The sequence below is a fragment of the Ictidomys tridecemlineatus genome, chromosome X (assembly GCF_052094955.1).
Source record: "Ictidomys tridecemlineatus isolate mIctTri1 chromosome X, mIctTri1.hap1, whole genome shotgun sequence".
Taxonomy (NCBI): domain Eukaryota; kingdom Metazoa; phylum Chordata; class Mammalia; order Rodentia; family Sciuridae; genus Ictidomys; species Ictidomys tridecemlineatus.
The window spans coordinates 81,595,799-81,615,886 of record NC_135493.1 but is presented as its reverse complement, the minus strand read 5'-3'; the positions used below and the strand labels follow the sequence as shown (position 1 = coordinate 81,615,886).

The 20,088-nt window shown below is 36.9% G+C and overlaps 1 protein-coding gene across 1 annotated transcript; it reads left to right on the top strand.

Annotated features, from left to right (window-relative positions):
• Positions 1–9,085: 9,085 nt before the first annotated feature.
• On the top strand, positions 9,086–19,649 carry Vcf2 (VCP nuclear cofactor family member 2). The gene is made up of 3 exons (XM_021719767.3): positions 9,086–9,293; positions 12,754–12,853; positions 19,245–19,649. The coding sequence occupies exons 1-3, from the start codon at positions 9,172–9,174 to the stop codon at positions 19,470–19,472; spliced, it is 450 nt and encodes a 149-aa protein (XP_021575442.2). The 5' UTR covers positions 9,086–9,171; the 3' UTR covers positions 19,473–19,649.
• Positions 19,650–20,088: the final 439 nt, after the last annotated feature.

The window sequence follows — 20,088 nt, the reverse complement described above, 5'->3', positions numbered from 1 at the left end:
AGAAAGTCTAAGTTGTCAATTTTTGGCATAAAGTTATTGGAATTATTTTCTTTTCATACTTTTAAAATTCATAATATCCATAGTGATATTCCCTCTGTCTTTTAAATTGGTAATTCGTATTTTCTCTCTTTTCTAGATCACTCTGGCAACAATTTTTTTTTCAATTTTATTGTTCTTTTTAAAAAATCAACTTTTGGTTTTATTTATTTTTCTTTGTCCATTTCTATTTCATTTATTTATATTCTTTATTTTTTACACTTTCCATTTAATTTGTTTAATGTTTTCTTTTTAGCTAAATTTTATATGGAAGCTTAATTAATTTTTGAACTTTTCCTATAAGACAATTAAACTATAATTTCCCTTCCTAAGTACTGCTTTTATTTCAATTCATGTTTTATGTTTTCATTTTCTAAATTCAAAATATTTTAGCTGGGCTTGGTGGACTTGGGAGGCTGAGGCAGGAGGACAAGTTCGAAGCCAGCCTCAGCAGCATAGTGAGGCTCTAAGCAACTTTGTAGACCCTGTCTTAAAATAAAAAATGAAAGAGACTGAAGATATAGCTCAGTGGTGGAGTGCCTCTGGATTCAATCGCCAGTACCCCCTTTTTCCTCTCTCTCCATATATATTATATATAATAAAATAAGTTATTAGGAGACATAAATTGGATAAGGCCTTATCTAGGTATACCAACAGGAGAGTTGGGACCTTTATTTGATATCCTAAAAGGTCCATCAGATCCAAATTCACCCCACATGTTAATGCCTGAAGCAAGAAAGGCATTAAAAATCATTGAAACCAATATGGAAAATATGCATTTGGATAGACTTGATATAAGTTTGCCTTTATTATTTATTGTACTACCAACAAAAATATATTCCTACAGGAGTATTTTGGCAAGAAGGTCCATTATTATGGATACATTTATCTTATTCTCTTAATATTATTCTTACTAGGTATCCTGAGGCTGTAGGACAATTAATACTCAAAGGAATAAAAGCAGCAAAGGGAGTGTTTGGAATTTCTCCCAATAAAATTATTACTCCATATACTATGGATCAAATGAGTTAAATACTTGGGCAATAATCATGTGAAAATCTAATATTTCATTTGATAACCACTTACCATCTAATCCTTTATTGTCTTTTTGGTCATTGCATCCTGTAATTTTTCCAAAAATGACAAGAAAAACACCTATCATGAATGCTCCAAATATATTCACTGATGGGTCAAATAATGGTACAGCAGTAATAGTTACACCTGATCAAACTTTTACATTTTTAGTATCCAAACAATCAGCTCAAAAGGTAGAGCTTAATGCAGTATTACAAGCTTTTGTGATGTTTAAAGATTCTGTGTTTAATTTACTTTCTGATAGTCAGAATATAGTTAATGCTATAGTATCCCTTGAAGATGCTGGTAGGATTTCCCCTTCCTCTACTGTTTTCTCTTTGCTTTCCACTATACAAAGTCTAATCTGGGACAGAAAAGATCCGTTCTTTATAGGACATATCAGGGCACATACAGGATTGCCTGGAGCTCTTAGTTTGGGCAATGATTTAGCAGATAATACTACACATGACATACATATTTTCTCTACACTAGAAGAAGCCACAAATTTTCATAAAAAGTTCCATGTCAATGCTAATACTTCACAAAAGCATTTTAAAATAAGTAAGGAACAAGGTAGACAAATAATGTCAAAATTAAACAATGTCAAAATTGTGTAACCTTTTTACCACAAGTTAATCTTGGAGTCAATCCTAGAGGACTGATACCTAACTATATGTGGCAGATGGATGTCACACACTTGCCAGAATTTGGAAAATTAAAATATTTGCATGTTATAGTTGATACTTCTTCCAGATCTTTGATGGGCTCCCTTCATGCTGGAGAAAAAACTAAAGATATTATAGCTCATTGCTTACAAAATTTTGCCACTGTGGGGGTTACAAAACAGTTAAAAACAGATAATGCCCTTGGTTACACTTCTACCTCTTTTAAACAATTTTGCTCATCATTTGGCATTACTCATATAACAGGAATCCCATACAATCCACAGGGACAAGGCATAGTTGAAAGAGTTCATCAAACTATTAAAATGTACTTATTAAAGCAAAAAGAGGGAATTGGGAAGGGGTATATATTCCCCAAAGATAAACTTAAAATAATCCTTTTTACTCTAAACTTTTAAAATTTGGATTCATCAGGACTTAGTGCTGCGGAAAGGCATATATGTCCAAAAAATGTACATAAGCCCAAGGTACTTTGGAAGGATATTCTAACACGACAATGGAAAGGTCCTGACCCAGTAATTGTTGCCACTCATAATGGGTGCCACAGTCTGGCTGGGCACAATTCAGGAGCCACTTGTCAAAAGAAACGAATTTTATATTTAGAACACACAGGCCATACCGCACAGCTCTTCAGGAAAACCTTCAGAGCCCAACTGCCACCACCGGCTTCCCACAAGCCTCTCCACCTCCCCTCTCCTCCTGCTCTTGAGGCTGATTGGCTGGGTCGAGTGGGCAGAGCCAAAAAAAGTCCCCCAGTGAGCAGCTCCGTGGTCTGAAAGGGCAGAGAATCAGCCCAATGAGCATCACCGCAGAGGAGCCAATCAGCTAGATGTTGCTGGGGCCGCTGTGAGCCAATCATCAGCTGGCAGTCTGAAAGGGCGGGGAAACAGCTCAATGAGCATCTCCAGTGAGCATTACCGCAGAGGAGCCAATCAGCTAGATGTTGCTGGGGCCGCTGTGAGCCAATCATCAGCTGGCAACTGGAAGTTTGCTGGCAGCTGGAAGTTTGCTGGGGCCCCTTCGGCTGTGGCTCTCAACACAGTTTGTATCAATATTCATAATGGAACATTTCCTGGTATGTTTATTGTGGCTTATGGTGTACTGCAAGATATCTTCTTCTTGACTCGAAGCTTCTTTTAAATTTTCTAGTATCTTAGAAGTCTCCAGAGAGGATTATTAAGATTGTGTAGAGAGTCTGATGATAGAGAACAAAAAAAGCTGTGTACTTTTTGACTCTGTAGAAAAGCATGTGATGAAATTGAAAATAGCTACCTTAGGATAGGCTTCGGGTCAGAGTGTTGCCTCTCCTTCCTTTTCAAGGCACTCTGATTCAGGGCCCTTAAAACGGTCTTGTCAGAAGTCTCTGAAGACAATTTCTTTGGAAGCTTCAGTAGGAATTCCTGTAGTTCCTGGTGGGTTTCCGTTACTGTTGTAACAAAAGATCAGACCAATTTACATTGAAAATGCACTCTCAATATTTGTCAGTCCTTTACATTATTTTCTCAATGTGTACAGCTTTTCGCTGAGCTCTGTGAGGTGCCACACCACCTCACCCAGTATAATACTAATTATTATAAGTTCAACTTGAGGTAATGGGGCTTGTTCTATCAAACTAGTCTCATTACTTTGCAAGTAATCACCAAGAGCAGTATCCTTTTGTGACCACAAGGTTACTTCTGGGGCAGCAAAAGGCTGCTCCACAAATTTCCCTTTTCTTAGGATATCATCACTGACAATCTGTCCCAGAGCATGCAAACCAAGGCTATCGCCCCCACTGTGAAGCAAGAGCTCCATGGGCACCCCCTTATTATACTTTTAAGAGTTGCAGAATCAGGAGTGATATTCCTTGGCACTGGGGATTGGAACCATCTGTTTCATATATTTTTTTCCGTCTTACTAAAGGATTATCTGTTTAAGTTATAGTTTTGAAAATAACATTTGTTTCTTTGATTTTTCCCTATAGTTTCTATGTTTTCAATTGAAATCCTAATATTTATTATTATCATTCTTGTGACTTCTATTTCTTCTTCTTTTTCTAGTTTCTTAAGGTGGAAACTTAGATTACTAACATAAGAACTTAAATTTATAAATTTCTCTTTCATCATTGCTTCAGCTATATCCCAAACATTTTGATGTGTTATAGTTTTATTTTAATTCTGTTTCTTTATTGTTTTATTTCCTTTGACATATTCTCCTTGAGCCATGGGTTATATATACATACGTTGTTTCATTTCTACATGTTTAGATTTCTCATTTGGTTCTATTATGGTCAGAGAACATGATATCAAACTTTTTGTTGTGGTGATGGTGGTGGTAATTGAACCCAGGGCCTTTTGCATGCTAGTCAAGCACTCTGCTATTGAGTTGAATCCCTAACTCATGTTATTTATTTATTTTGAAACAGAGAATTTGTAAGTTGCCTGGGATGGCCTCAAACATATGATCCTCCTGTCTCAGCTTATCAAAATGCTGGGATTCCATGTGTGCACCACCTCACCCAGTATAATACTAATTATTTTCAAACTTGTTCAGGTTTGTTTTATAGCTCAGTATGAGTCTGTGTTAGTGAATCTTCCATGAATACATTAAAAAATAAGTTTTTTTGCTGTTACTGACTGGAATGTTCTATATATGTTGATTAGACTCAGATATTCTATACATGGCAACTAGATCCTGTTGGTTGATTGTGTTTTTCAGAGCTTAAATATCGTCCTGATATTCTATTTAGTCGTTTTATAAATTTCTTAGAAGGATTTGTTGAATCCTGTAATTATAATTGTGAATTTGTCTAATTCTCCATTGAGGACTTCACTTCCCTGCAACTCTTCTGGTATGGGACAGTACTGCATAGGTCTGAAGGGCTAAGGATTAATTTGCTAAGGCCCTGGGTAAATAGTCGCATTTTCCAAGATAGTGGATTCTACCCTTTAGAGTTTACAGAAATATACTTCTTATCCTATGGATCTATGGAAGTAATGACATTTCCATCCATTCTTCATTAAGGAAAAGATTCTTCCTTCTTTTTTGATGAAATTAGTTGCTATGTGATTGAGGGTTTTCTGCTCCAAATTTCCCATGAACGTGCTTTGTTCTGAGAGAATTCTAACCTTTCCTATTGTCTCTCTTTTTGTGTTGTCTTATCTTTGTACTGCTGTTGAAGCAGTCTTTCTGATAGTGGAGTGAAAAAATTGTTCACTCCTAGGACTAGGGTTGAAGTTATTATGGTCCGTCTTTTGAATTTGGAAAATGATGTTTGGGAGTTTGATGTAACCCCTGGAATATTTCTTTACTTGAACTCAGGAAGGAACAAAAATTCAAATTTGTTGCAACTCTTTTTAAAATTTTTTTAATTGTAGATGGATGTAATACCTTTATTTATTTATATGTGGTGCTGAGGATCAAACCCAGTGTCTCACACGTGCAAGGCCAGTGCTCTACCACTGAGCCACAACCCCAGCCCCTTTCGCAACTCTCTATGGTGGATCCATGGAGGTATAGTCTGAGCTAGAAGCTCATTGTGGATCTTTAGGGCTAGCCAAGAAATCAAAGCTCAAATTTTTCAAATTGCTTGAATTCATAACAATTTAATAACTGCCTTCTAAGATGTTTAGTTATTTATGGATCCACTCATAAATTGGTATGATTTAGATCTAGCACATCCCTGAGTGTTATCAAACTAAAGGAGATTTTTCAGGGGTCCTGGCATACTCCCCCTCTTCACTAATATGTAATTCACATAGGAAGGAGTTAATGGGTTCTCCTAGATCATAACTAAGCAGTTTGTATTATCAGATTTCCCATACTGGGGAGAATAAGAGGAGTAGAGTTGTGCTACATGGCCCTATCATCTCAAAATATATGGCATGCTAGGTGCTATGATAAAGTCCATGACCAGAATTCAAAATTTGTCTAGGACTCCTTATACTTCATGCCTCTCAAATAGGTATCATGAAACTAGTTTACTGAAAACTATAGTAACTTCTCTATGATCACATATTTTGTAAGGCTTAGAACTGTGATATTACTTCAGATCCACTTTTCCTCAAAGCCAGAGCTCTTAGCATCTGTGCAATGAGACCTGTTGTAGAACAGGTAGGAAGCCCTATAAATCGGAACATTCTCCTGATTGGTCTGAGGACCATAGCAAAGGCATGTTTGGAGTTTCAAGACAAGGAATGCTTCAGTTATAATTATATAGTTGTGGTTATTGTGCAGAGAATATTTTTATATCAAATCTGGTAACTGCTTTACTTCTTTTTAAAATTTGTGTTAAGCAAAATACATAAACCACAAAATTTTTGATATTGAAAAAAATCATTTAATTAATCTAAACATATTATGGCAGGTGAATATAGCTTTCTTTTTGGTTCACTTTTAACTTTTGTACTTGACTTCTTTATATATTCCTAGTTTTATTATAAATAAAATAATATACAATCCTACTTTTCTTCAACTTTTTGGAGGTAGACATCTTATTCTAATTCTATTTTGGATAATTCTTAATTTTAAAACAATGCAGAGGTGCTGGGGTTGAGGCTCAGTGGTAGTGCACTTGCCTGCCATGTGTGAGGCACTGGGTTCAATTCTCAGCACCACATATAAATAAATAAAAATAAAGATATATCAACAATTAAAAATAATTTTTTAATTAAAAAAAATAAAGCAGAACCCAGAGTATGAAGTCTTGCCTCATTGACTCCTCAAAGTGATATTAAAAAGTTATATGCTTTTACTTCTTTCATTTCCTTCCAAATCAAAATTAGGTGAGATCCCAGATGTCAAGGACTATGAGTCATTCTTATTTAATTTGCCATTTCCAGAATATTCCTTGAAGCATGGTGGGCATCACTATATGCTTCCTGACTTAATTTATTCACCTTTTGTAATGATCCTGATAGAAATAAATAGTAATCCAGAGTTTATCTATATAGACATCAAATGTGAGAGGTTTTTTTTTGGGGGGGGGTATCAGGCACTAGACAGACTTGCATTGAGTCATCAATATGTTACATGACCAGAACTTTGCTTTGCCACCACACACAGAGGCAATCACAGTTTTCAGTACCAAAAAATATTTAGGGGAGCATATTCCAGCCTTTAATTATATAAAATCCATCTTCATTAATAAGTGACTAAAAATCCTCTGTACTCAATCTACTTAGTTTCAAGCAATGTACAAAATACATGATGTCATTATAGACTAATTACCAGCTTGTCTATAGATCCCTTGAAGACATTGGCCATGATGCATCATTCTTGTGTACCTTTGACATTCAGTAAAATGTCAAGCACATTGTAGGTACTCAAGTAGCATTTGTTGACTCATTTAGTAGGGCTTTCTGTATGTCTTTAAAAATAGACCCCGTGGGATTATTCTTCCAGTAAGAGTAGTATGAAGAGTTTGGAAAATTCATTTCCACAGGACAAAAGTGGAAAATTGTACAAAATTATTGAAAATAATAATTTTATGGAACTGACAGACAATAACTTGCGAAGTATTTACTTATGGAAAACTGCTACTCTGTTGGGTAAAAGGGTGGGTTTGTGGCCTTTTAAATGAGAATTGTTTTCATGTCCATTCTCCAGTTCATATGGTAAAAATTTACAGCATTACTATGTGGAGGCAGTGAACTAGGTTTGGGGATGTTGGCAGGCCAGTTAGAAGTTTTACAGGAGAAGTTTTGAAGTAGAGTGATAAAAAGTAAATCAGTAACAGTTGTTCAACTCTCTATACCTTACACTCTGATTGCTAAGCTATTCATGTATAGGGGACATAAATATTCCAGTGAGCCAGGAATAACTGAAAGTCTGGAAAGACTTACAAAGCTGTCACCTTTGAATGTGTTCTTCAGTCTTCATACAGCTTGAGTTGGCAAGCCAGTAAGGCCACCAGATTTAGAAAAGAAGACATAGGATGTTCAATTAAATTTGAATTTAAGATGCACTAAAAAATCATTATCTGAAATTGAAATTTGATTGGGCTTCCTGTATTTTATCTGACAACCAAAGGCTTTACGTATCTGAACACATACTCTACTCAAATTATTGGCTGATGAAAAAAATAGAAAGGTGAAGGCAAGATTCCAGTATTCCAGTATGCAAAATGGCTGAATAGAGATACTGTTGTCTAGATTATAGAAGAGTCTGTTTTCTTAGTTTGAATAGAGTTGGGGGCCACAATAATTCCCATCTAAAATGAAACTTAAAAACCCAACATCAAGAAAAATAAAACTGGGGCTAAAGATGTAGCTCAGTGGTAAAGCACTTGCCTCACAGGCCCAAGGCCCTGGGTTTAATCCCTAGCACCACAAAAAGAAAGAAACAAAGAAAGAAAAACAAAACTAAAATGGAATTGCTACAACATGATTTCTATAAGGTTTATCTTACAAAATAGTTACTAGAATTTCACTCTATGTGAGACTAGATGTTGAATTTAGAAGATAGAGATTTTAATGCAACAAATTTAAGAAATAAATATTTAGTAAATTAAAGGAAAATATGTTGCAAATTAGTTAAAACTGGGAAACCTCCACAAATAAATAAAACCAGTGCTCCCTGGCTGATTAAGCCTCAAGCTCATCTCTGCTGGTATTTGCAGACCCCTATGAATCTGGGTCTCATACTCCATCCTACCCCTGTCTAGAGTTATCTGCTCCACATCCTCAGCTATAGGGTCACCTAGCCCCTAGCCATCCTTCATGATAACTCCCCTGGCTCGAATGTAACCCCTTGGGGTCTCACTACACAGTAGGAACCAAGATCTGCTCCAAAAAGCTAAATTCCTAAACACCGAACTGCTGGCTTTACAGATAATAGTATAATCCAGTACAGATAGATAGAGAACATGATAACAAAGGAGAAAATTATAACCGCAAAAGTCCATCCCTTAAGAAGATGGAAATGCACAGGATCCTGGTGAAGGGCTTGACCTCAAATAAGATCAACTCACTTCTTCCAGAGATTACAAATGCAGATTCAGTATTGTTGGAAGGCGGTAAGAGTTCCTATCTGGTTTTGTTTTCTCAAGGAAATATCAGAGAATAACATGAGAAGGGTTGCTGTTGGTAAAGTAGACAATAGAGAAGACACTGGCATGGCTGGGGCAGCCTGGCAGCAGATTCAAAACACCACCAGTCCTTCATTTAACTGACAGTTAACGACCTCACTAGGAAAGAAAATGGAGGCCAACACAAAGCGAGAGACTGGCAACGACCTCACTGGGTTCCTACGCGCAGGCCCAGAACCCGCCAATCCTAGACTAGCTTCCCCCCCCACACACACCCCCAACTCCCCCCACCCCACCCCGCGCTCCTCAACCGCCTTTGAGCTGCGTCTTTTTCTTGATGGTGTTGCTGTGGATACGAGGGTGATACTAGAGATGGCTTCTGCGCTGGGGTCAGGTTGCCTGACCCACTTCTGGCGATACTGGACCATCCTTTGGTCTCGCTTGGCTTCTTCAGCCAATGTCTCCGAGTTCTCGGAAGATAAACAGCGGAATAGGTGGGTTTTTTCCTCCAAAGTTGGTGATAGTTTTTCTCTCTGGCCTGGAGATGGCAGTGTTGCGTCGTACACTGGTCTGAGCGGCTCTTCCCCCTCCCTTCGTGCTTGAAAAAAACGACACGGAGCCTTTTTCTGGTGAACCGGCTGATTTTTCCACTGTCTTGAGTCACACAGGACCTGAAGCTGTGAGTTGGTTGTGGCTTCTACTAGAGTCCCTCAGGAAAACTCACCATTTGGGAACAAAATCCTTTTGATTTTCAAATTAGCAATTCTCTGGAGGTTCTGTCTAGATTGTATTTCTCCTTCTCTGGTCTTCTCTCTTTCCAGGTTGTCTTGGGGTTTTATGAACCTTTATCAACATATTTTTCATCATTTATATGAGTCATTAAATCTTACTGTAGAACATTTGTTAGGTGGATAAAGAGTGTTAAAGAAAGCTAACCTTGTCCATGATTTATCACTAAGCCATAACCATTAATAATATCTTCTGATAAATTTGTTTAGAGGTTTGACACTCAGGAAGATGTATTTAAAACAAATAAAATTAATATTACATCGTGATTTCAACACTCCACTTTATATATTCAGTTTTACGTTTTGAAAAATCATTTTCATAATATTGGTCACTTTTTTTTTTAAAGAAATGCAACCTATTGTAAAATGTTGAGAGTTTCAGTAAAAACGAGTTCAAAACATTAAAATACTCAAAATACTATTATCCAAACACAGTCTGGATAATAGTCCTCACAGCTCTGTGAGGGCAGGAGTTGTTTTGTTTTGTTTTGTTGTGTGTGTGTGTGTGTTTTCACTTTTTTATGGGGGGGTATACCTAGTTAAGTTGGTGATCAACAAACCTTGTGAAAGAAAATAATTAGCATTTCTATCCTATCATGTATATAGGCATATATGCACCTACATACATTTGTATGCATATGCATACACAAATGTAAGTAGCTAATCAGCCCTGAATGGGGGAGAAGGTGAAGGATGGAGGAGGACAACTGAAAACCAGATTACCTTATCTGACAGGCAAGCACCTGGAAGGTGGGGGCCTGATGTGTGGAAACCTCCCCAACCATAATTACATCCCATTAAGAAAAACCTTTGTTCTAAGATCATGTCACACTCTACCAGATAGCCTAGACCGCTCATCACAAAATCTATCTGGATCCCCAGTCACCCTGGCAACCAAAATATCAAGACCCTCACAAAGAAAGCTTGCTGAGGGCGATTCGGTGGGAAATAACCCAAATAAGAGTGCAGGAAATTGAGGCAAAAACAGGGGAACTCAATTCCTTTAAAACTCCAAATCTGTGAGCAACAAATCATTCTGTCTTGGAGGTGATCCATGAAGTTCTTAGTCAAAAGTCAAAATATGGATGTGGGTGTGACTTTAACGGAAAGTCCCTGGGACCCCCAATAAAACTAGAGGGCAAAAGGACACATCATCCTTCACCATCCTTCACTATGAGAAGACCCACTGTCTCCCTTGAGAGTGTCCCCTTTTCCTATGTTTTCTAATAAACTCATGCCTACTATCTGAGAGACACATCTGAAATGTTTCTGGTCTGATCTCAAAGAACCAGTGAAGAGAGGGCCTCAGCAACTGCCTCAGCTTTGAAGCAGGGCTAGTGCCCTGTAACACATGTGTACACATAGATACAAATATATATAAAAATCGATTTTACTGGATTTAGCTGGTTCATTTGTCTTAGTGAAGGCCATTTAGGAAGCTCGTAGCAGACTCAGGACAAAGCTTGAATATTCAGATTCACAGGTCTTCCTTTATTCCATAATAATCTCAATAAAGATTAAATGAATAAGATATGTAGTATGTAATCCCCTTTGTAGATATGATAGATTTTTTTATTATTGCTCCATGTTTTGATCAGCTGTTAATATTGCATGTCTTTCCACAAGGATCCTGCCATGGCTCAAGTGAATTCATAAAACTGAGATTCGGGAAGATATCCTAACATTATTTAGTACAGTGGTAAAAAGCTAGTAAACCTGATCTGCTGCATTGGCTTGTGTCATGTAATGAAGACCTTAGGATATGAAGAATGCAGTAATTATGAATTTAGGAGCCAAATTATGAACGTATTGGAATTAAGAACATGGTAATTTGACAGCAGACAGTATGTGTGAAACAAGTATGCTCTGGCTGCAAAGGACTTTCACTTCCCAAGTCTAGTTAAAAGTGCCAGAACATCCTTTATCATGGGGTGGGAGGACCCATGTGTACTATAAAAAATTTCCTTGGAAATAACATTGTAGACAAGTAATCTGAATGCATTTATACTGGCAACTTCTTTATCATAAAGGGATTATTTGATTTGGACATGCAGTCTTTTATCATTTTTTACATCCTGAAGGCTCACATGGAGGATGTTGGGACAGGACTCAAGAGAACTTTCCTTCCAGTTCCAGTTCTACCAGCCTTACTTATTTTTGCTATCTGAGTCACTTTGTTTCTCTGATCTTGCTATTTCCTCAACTGTAAGACAATAGGTCAGGCTTAATAAATGGATGGCAGGGAGGCAGATTCAAGCACAGGAACTCCTATATTTCCTATTATACATTGCTTTTCTTAAAAAGAAAAGATAAAATAAATGAGTTTAATTTTTTTTAAAAAAAAGTTGAGATCATTGGACTACTTGAAATATAGTTTCCCACAGATGACAGTTGAAGAGTAAAGAAGTTATGAAAATGAGTTGTCTCAGCCATCCTCAGGAGTACCAAACAGTAAAAAGAAATGTCAAAGTAGATGGTAGGACAGAATGTGTGATGAGTTACAGGGTATTTACCAGAATTATGATGTAAAACACTGCAATCTGATTGCTTACTGAGACTTCAGGCTAAAGATGTAATCTTACCAACCATTAAAAACATGTTGAAAAATGAATGTTTTAAAGATGTCATTAGCCACAATCTCATGGTAACAGTCAATTGAAGTAACCACTATGTCATAATAGTTGCTGATATAGCAACGGTAGTATCTTAACAGCGCAAAGGGAATGTCTCTTTAGTATCTCTACACCATTTCATAAGAGCTTTAATAGCAACTAGACACTAGAAGCTAAACAGTCTTAAGAGTTATCATATGGAGGGGGTTAAAATCATGTAACCTGGAACTGTAATTTCAGAGAATAAAGGCAATGAATTGTTTAGGTAAATTTTGAAAACTTGGCCATAAAACTCTTTGTGTGTTTATTTGCAAGCATCAGTGACTTCTGAAACTCATCTAGGGAAACTAAGAGCTTGAATATGCCTAATGTTCCTGTTTTGGGTTTTTCTTCTGTTTGCCTTGGGATGTATCTACAGCTGTAAATCTATTTAAGCAGCAGATACAGACATAATTTCTCAGTCATGATGTAAAAATTATGTATTAGCAAAGGCTTACAATTTAGGTGTTCAAAAGATCAATATATTTTCCTCACCCTTTGCAATGTCTTTGCAGGAAAAGGAAAAGAGATGGAAACCAAGAAGACAACCATCACTACTTCCATTCCAAAAGGACTCGGAGAAACCTTCTCTTTCAGGATTCTCAAGATAAAGAGGTAGGAAGTATGGTCAGATAGCCTCTCTCTATTTCATTCATTTCCTAAACTAAATGATTCAGTTTGATCTCTGCAATGAGAAGATTATTTTTCCAAGAAAGCATTTTAAAAACATTGTTTCTTCAATGCAGAGGTTTCTGAGCCTCAGATATTCAGCAATGATTATCAGTATCCTACAGAAGGATGGAGAGGAAAAACAGATTTTGCTAAATGCAATCAGTAAGAATTAAGCCCTAGACATTTTTTCTACTCATATAAGAAATAAAAATTTTACTGCCCTTCCTTATGTTAGATGGAAAATATATTTTCAAGCACATATGTTATTAAATAAAATATAATTCTTGATTCCTCCTTGGAAAAAGCGAAAATGCAGTTGAGGGGTGGTTGTAGTGATTTTGCAAAACTTGAACAGTGCTGGAATTGAAGAGTTTGAATTTTAATTTCAGGAGACTTAACCTTAATGACTTGTGTTCATTAGTAAGGTTTTCCTTCAGTTGAGATATAGCTTACCAGTAAAGTATTAAAAGAGAATTTTAAAGATTTTCTCAATGAATCCTGTTAGTTTATGACTAAGTATTGCTTACTTTTAGTGTTCATGAGCAAGAGATGAAAGGATTACTAATTCATGCCCTCCTCCTGGGACTTAGACACAGGTAGAGATATTTCCAGATCCTGGGCAGCCACTGGATGGGTAAAATTACATAAATCATGTGATTTATTCTCTTGGCTGGTGGACTTATTACATATAGTGACGTGTATGAACAGTCCATTTTATTTTTAATGTTTGCACCTTCAAACTTATAGCACCACTTTTTCAATAAATCTGTCTCTGAGGAGATCAGTATAAGATTTCTAGTAGTGCAAACAGGAAGACCCAAGTGTTTCTATATATTTCTGTTTTTCTTTCCAGGAATATTGATTTCATAGTGTTTTTCTGATTACTGAGTGGTACAAAACATTGAGAGTGAAAAATTATGTAGATATAAAAACCAGTGACTTACTGAACAGAGTGCCACCAAAAATGTTTGTCTCCTGCTGATATAGAAAAGGATTTGGTGTCCTAATGGGGGAATTTCAAGGAAGCAGCACAAATGAGAGAAAAATGAAAACAGGGCCCTGCACACACAGAATCAGAGTTCTAGGAATCCTTGATTTTTCACAACTAGTACACTGCCTCCTGGTCAGTTCATTATTTAAGGTAGTATAAATTCAGAAGATAATAGAAACATTTGATGGGTTTTTTAAATCACTTTTCTATTGGATTCTTAGTAGTCATTCTCATCTCCCTTGACTACATGCATTCCAAGAGAAAGAAGTGCTCTGGGAGATTTTGGGGGTGGAGCTTTTGTTCGGTCAAAAAATGGGCTTTGATGAGCTGGTAAACACTTGAAATTCAATGTCTGGTCCAACATCTTCTTGTGAGAGAAACTAACCACTGAAAGCATAGTTAATTTAACCCATCAGTATAGAGATGCTAAAACATGAATATCACTGCCTTGTTGATTTGGAAAGTGGTTGTAATTTACTGGCCTAACTAATTTGCAATCTCAAGCTTCATAGGATTCCACAGTTTCAGTGGTATTAGGGAGCAGGAGCCTGTCAGTTTAACTGTGTTGGAACTTTGGAGCACATACTTCAAGTGTTCTAATGAATTTGTTTGAGATTATTGGTTTCAGCTAATCTAGGTTCTTCAGATGCCTTTGAATAAGACTCATATTACAATTACAGGGATGCAGTATGTACTGAGTGGATTTTGTTTTTCTGTTGGGGTTCATAAAAATAAATAGCTCTGAGGTATAGGGAATGGAGAGAGGAGCAAGGACCTGAAAGAAAGCAAAATCCTGGGTTCACCTGCTTTTACAATTAGGAGGCATTATGCATCGCAATGTATCATAAATATGAACGTGAATTCCTATTCTGTTTTATGAAGATATTCTATAATCAGTATTCTTACTTACTGCTTCAGTTGATCACACTGTTTCTCCCACTAGCCTGCTAAGGTGCTCACTCCACTTTCAAGCTAACCTTGTGTCTCTCTTGTGTCTTTTCACTCACCTTTATTCCAAGCTGAAATCTGCATTCACTTCCTCTTATTTCACTGTCTTCTCAATGTTGATCTGAGCTGATCTCTGAATCGCAAATAGCTGTCCCTGCAGACTTCTTAGCATGGCATACAAGGACCCTGATGACATAGCCATTTCTTCTCCTGCATATTTTGTCTCCCAGTCTCTCTTCTTTAGGAGGCACCGGCCACAACATGGTACTAAATTCGTCTCCTCAAGGAATCTTCTTCCAGCTTGTGGTCTTCTTCTTCTCCCCATTGGTCTCCACCCTACAAGGCCTATTTCAGGTGCCTTTCATTTTAAGAAACCTCCCCTTTCTCTAGAATGCAATGCATTCTTTGCTGCATTCTGCATTTGCTGCATTCCCCTTCATTGGAAATAAATACAGTGCTGTCATTTTCTAAGCATTCTCCTTGATTTGGCTCAGGAACTACCTATTGAATCCCTACATAGTCCTGGCAAAGTTCATCCTTGCACACAGATATGCAAGTACCTGTTCAGACAATGGTTGGAGATCAGAATGAATTGTACCTACTCAAGAGCCTTTCAGAAGTGGGGCCCTGACATGTAACTGTGAGTCCAACTGACAAAAAGCCCCACATGTGATTCTGCTACTTATCCCAAATAGAATATGGCAAATCTCTGCTGGCCTCAAAGCATCTCTGCTGATGGGGTAAACATGGAAATTTCATTAAGGCTCAAATACACCTAAAATCCCAACTTTGCACACAGACCTGGGCCCTAGGATTTCTGTGATGTGCCTTTGTGAATTTTGCTTGCTGAGTTGTCCTTCTTGACGGATGTGATAATATTTTGCCACATACATGAATTTATGAGGACTTCTATACTATATTTGCCTTGCACAGAGATCAGCATTAAGTGTATATTTTTAAATCAGAGAAGAAAAGCAGTGATCTTTGTAGCTGTCCAGTCGGATAGGCATTCTGATGAGAAGTTTCTATGAGCACTTAAGAGAAGGATGAGAAGGATTCCTATTTTATGAGTCTTTCTCCATCATGAAGCCTTTAGTATCTCATTCATCCTGGTTAAAAAAAAATGTTTCCTTTCTTAAATCAAGCTTAGCAAGGTTAAATGATTCTTAATAAAGACTGAAGTTATGACAGTTAAAACCATTAAGGAGCAAACATTTCCTCTCAATAAATCTGAGAGTAAAACAAGTCATGCAGCTGGATATCTCTCAGGAAGGACATTCACAAAGGTAAAGTGCAACAAAGCCCAGATTATCTGGTATGGGCTATGTTTATTACATAGATTGCACTCTTGGACTAGGTGATGTTATTGTATATGAACTTTAGATGTTCTTTAGTAGTTTAAAGAAGAATAAACTTTCTTCCTAAAAATCCCATTTATAGCATAACAGTTCATTATAATTCTTGGCACCGATTTCAGAAGTGACTGAATTATAAAGCAGATTTTCCTTGGTGTTATAGTAGCATACTGTAGTTTACTTATGAATAAAATCTTATTCTTCCCCAAAGTAATAGATCTGTTATACATGAGTTCGAATTTGAGGATACCCCAAAAATAAAACTAAAAAATATTTGAAATCTTTAACTATATTGATGTTGTTAAGATTTACACATTCACCAGAATTTATTTTTATTGGTTCTGGAGATTGACCCCAGGGGCCACTGAGCCATATCCTCAGTTTTTCTTTTATTAAAAAAAATATTCTTTAATTTTTGAGACAGGGTCTCACTAGGTTGCTGAGGCTTGCTTTGAATTTGTGATCCTTGTGCCTCAGCCTCCTGACCTTTTGGAATTACATATGTGAACCACCATATCCAGCCCGAAGAAATGCTTTAAAACTACATGAAAAACTACATGTACTGATTTCCATCTTCCCAAATGATGTTGGAGACATCTTTTCATGTCAGGAAATTACAACTACATCATCATTTTAAAATGCTTTGAAAATTCTATTGTATGAGAGTCTCAGTACAATTTAACTACTGTACTATTTTTGAAGCTTTACTGATTCTTATTTTCATTTATTAAAAAAATTTTATGTGGTCTGGGGTGTAGCTCAGTGGTAGAGATTTGCATAGCATATGTAAGGCCCTGCATTCTATCCCCAGCAGCACACAAAAAAACTGCTGATGTTATAGTAATATGTCAATGAACAGTTGTAGTTATGTCTACACAAATAAGGTAAAAAGAAAACTGTTTAAGTCGCACAGATATTGGAGAGATCCAGTTTTTATTCACAATGATTCTAAAGAATTCTATTCTCCCTATGCATTTTACTGTATTATTCACCTTTCTCATCATGGTGTCACCTTAATGACATGGTAAACTAGATGTTTGTAATGTGAGATAAAAATCGAAGCTAGATGCAGTGGTGCACACCTGTAATCCCAGTGGGTCTGGAAGCTGAGGCAGGAGGATCAAGAGTACAAAACCAGCCTCAGCAAACTATACAGGCATTTAGCAACTCAGCAAGACCCTGTATTTAAGTAAAATATTAAAATGGGCTAGAGATGTGGCTCAGTGGTTAAGCACCTCTGGGTTCAATCCTGAGTACCAAAAAAAAAAAAAAATCCAAACTTGAATTCATTGGAAATGATTTCTAGTTCTTATCTTATTTTTCAGACAATACTTGAAAGAAAAAAGCAATTCAGAAAGCCAACTGAGTGGAAACCAGATGTATGTGGTGGGTTGTTTATCCAATATATTAGCTTACTTAATTTTTGAAAAATTACAATTAAACCACGTTGTTACAATGGAGTTCCAGATTTTTACTTTCATGGTTAGGAAAATAATTGGTTAATATTCTTTTGGAATTGTTTTGACAACTAGTCCTTATGTCTGTTTTAAAGCCCTTGCTAACAATTTTCACATGTGGCTTTATTTACCCTTCTTAACATAGGAATCTACTTGCATAAAGAGCAACATAGGATGCCCATCAAATCTTCTGGGCAATGTAGTGTATAACTTAAGATGAGTAGCTCTAAATGACCTATGGCTTTTGATGATTCTTGGTATAAAATTTGTTACTGCTAACTTTGGAAAGGATGACCTTGTGAGAAGTACAACACTAACATTGTTAAATATCATAATTCAGATTGGCGTTGCCATGAATTATTCTTTGGGAATCCTAACATTGGAAGGCAAAAAATTATTGACAATAATTGGGTTCAGGGATCCCTGAGTAGCTTCTGTGAGAAAACAAAGACTGTGATATTATTTCAATGTACAACAACATTTTTTTCTTTTTTTGTAATTTAACCCAGGACATTTAACCAGTGAATCACATCTTCAGTCCGTTTTATTTTTATGTTTTTAATTTTGAGACAAGGTCATATTAAGTTGCTAAAGGCTGCACTCACTAAGTTGGTGAAGCTAGCTTTCAACTTATGATCCTCCTGCCTTAGCTTCTCATGCAGCTGGTATTATAGGCATGTACCACCATGCCCAGTTATGAAAAACAATATTAAGAGCAAAGAGACACAAACAAAACCAAGTCCACAGATAGAAGATCTATGAATGCAGAGTACCACAAAGGCCATCTGTAAACCTAAATTTCATTTTAAAAAAATGTCCACAGCCTGTCACCACACATGTGGATCTTGACTTGATAAAGGAAGAATGTATATATCCACCATCAGGAGACGTGTGCAGAGTTATCACATATTTGCATGTACATGTGGATGTATGAATGTGAATGAATATATGTATCAAACAATTTATGTCTTGCATCTTAACCCACAGTCTGTCTTACATTTTATGGCCTTAATTTTGCTTTCTCTCTTTCAGGATTGAACTCAAGGGTACTTGACCACTGGCCCACATAGTGAGGGCTATTTTGTATTTTATTTAAAGACAGAGTCTCACTCAGTAGCTTAGCACCTCACTTTTGCTAAGGCTGGCTTTGAAGTTACGATCCTCCTGCCTTAGCCTCCCATGCCGCTGGGATTACAGGCATGTGTCATCATGCCCAGCCAATTGGTGATTTCCCTTGGAGGAAGAGAAAGTACTTCTCTGATGTTTGGAATGAATGGTACAAGCAGGAGCTGAGGATATAAGGAAGGATTTGGAATTAGAAGGCCTTTGTCCTCACCCTATCATTTCCTAGCTATGGGACTTGGGCATATCAGAGATCTGTTTCCTCATCTGTAACATGGGAGTGTTAACCCTAGCTTTATTCATAAGGTTGATGTGAGGGTGGAATTAACTACCATCAGGGACTGTACTTTCTAAACTTTTAAGCCTTGTATAGACTTTGATGCTGCAATTCTCCAAGGTGAATATAAAACAAATGTGACTGTGGCATAATAGTGAACCTATTTCTACCTTTCTATTTACAGTATTCAAGCAGTGTTACTGAAAGGAACATCAGCAGCATTCATAGCCCAGAGAGAGCAGGTGGACCAGAAAGCAACATAAATCGGATTGCTGCTGAACACGACCTGAGCACCTGTCAGTTCTTGTATGAGGAGAATATGCTGTCCCAAGGTCCTTACTTCCAAATCAATCAGATCTTGAAGGAAGCTCACTTCTACAGCTTACAGCAGCGAGGACAGCCCCCAACCTGATGAACTAGGAGCCCCTTATTCCAACTTAAAATGTGTTTATAAAAGCAATTGCATACACACGAAAAAGATCTTTTGAGGTTTCTGTCTGTATTTTAATGACAGGCTTATGGGCCAATTTTGTTGCACCCATGCAATTTCAAAAAGGCTTTAATAAAATGCTTATGATATTCTTTTCAAGTTGGGTGTCAAATTCACATTAAAGTAACAATATGAGGAATCATCACCTATGCATTAAATCCATTCTATGCCCATTCAGACTGGTATCCACACCTGTCAGTGAGACTTTCCATGTCAAATGTCTTTTTTTAAAAAAGTATGACTTTTTTGGGCTGGGGATGTGGCTCAAGCGGTATCGCGCTCGCCTGGCATGCGTGTGGCCCGGGTTCGATCCTCAGCACCACATACAAACAAAGATGTTTTGTCTGCCGAAAAACTAAAAAATAAATATTAAAAAATTCTCTCTCTCTCTCTCTTTAAAAAAAAGTATGACTTTTTATTTTTAAAAATTCAGTAGCCCAGTAAAGTATATGTAGTTTTCATTTAAATACTAATAGCCCCCCAAATGTAATTTATATTGCAAAATTTAGAAAACTTCATTCATTGTTGCACTGAAATT

Bases quoted from the DNA above. Each gene is read 5' to 3' on its own strand.
- Vcf2 (XM_021719767.3), top strand. From the start codon at position 9,172: ATGGCTTCTGCGCTGGGGTCAGGTTGCCTGACCCACTTCTGGCGATAC. The intron at 9,294-12,753 runs GTGGGTTTTTTC...ATGTCTTTGCAG, and splicing joins GAAGATAAACAGCGGAATAG to GAAAAGGAAAAGAGATGGAA. The intron at 12,854-19,244 runs GTAGGAAGTATG...TTCTATTTACAG, and splicing joins AGGATTCTCAAGATAAAGAG to TATTCAAGCAGTGTTACTGA.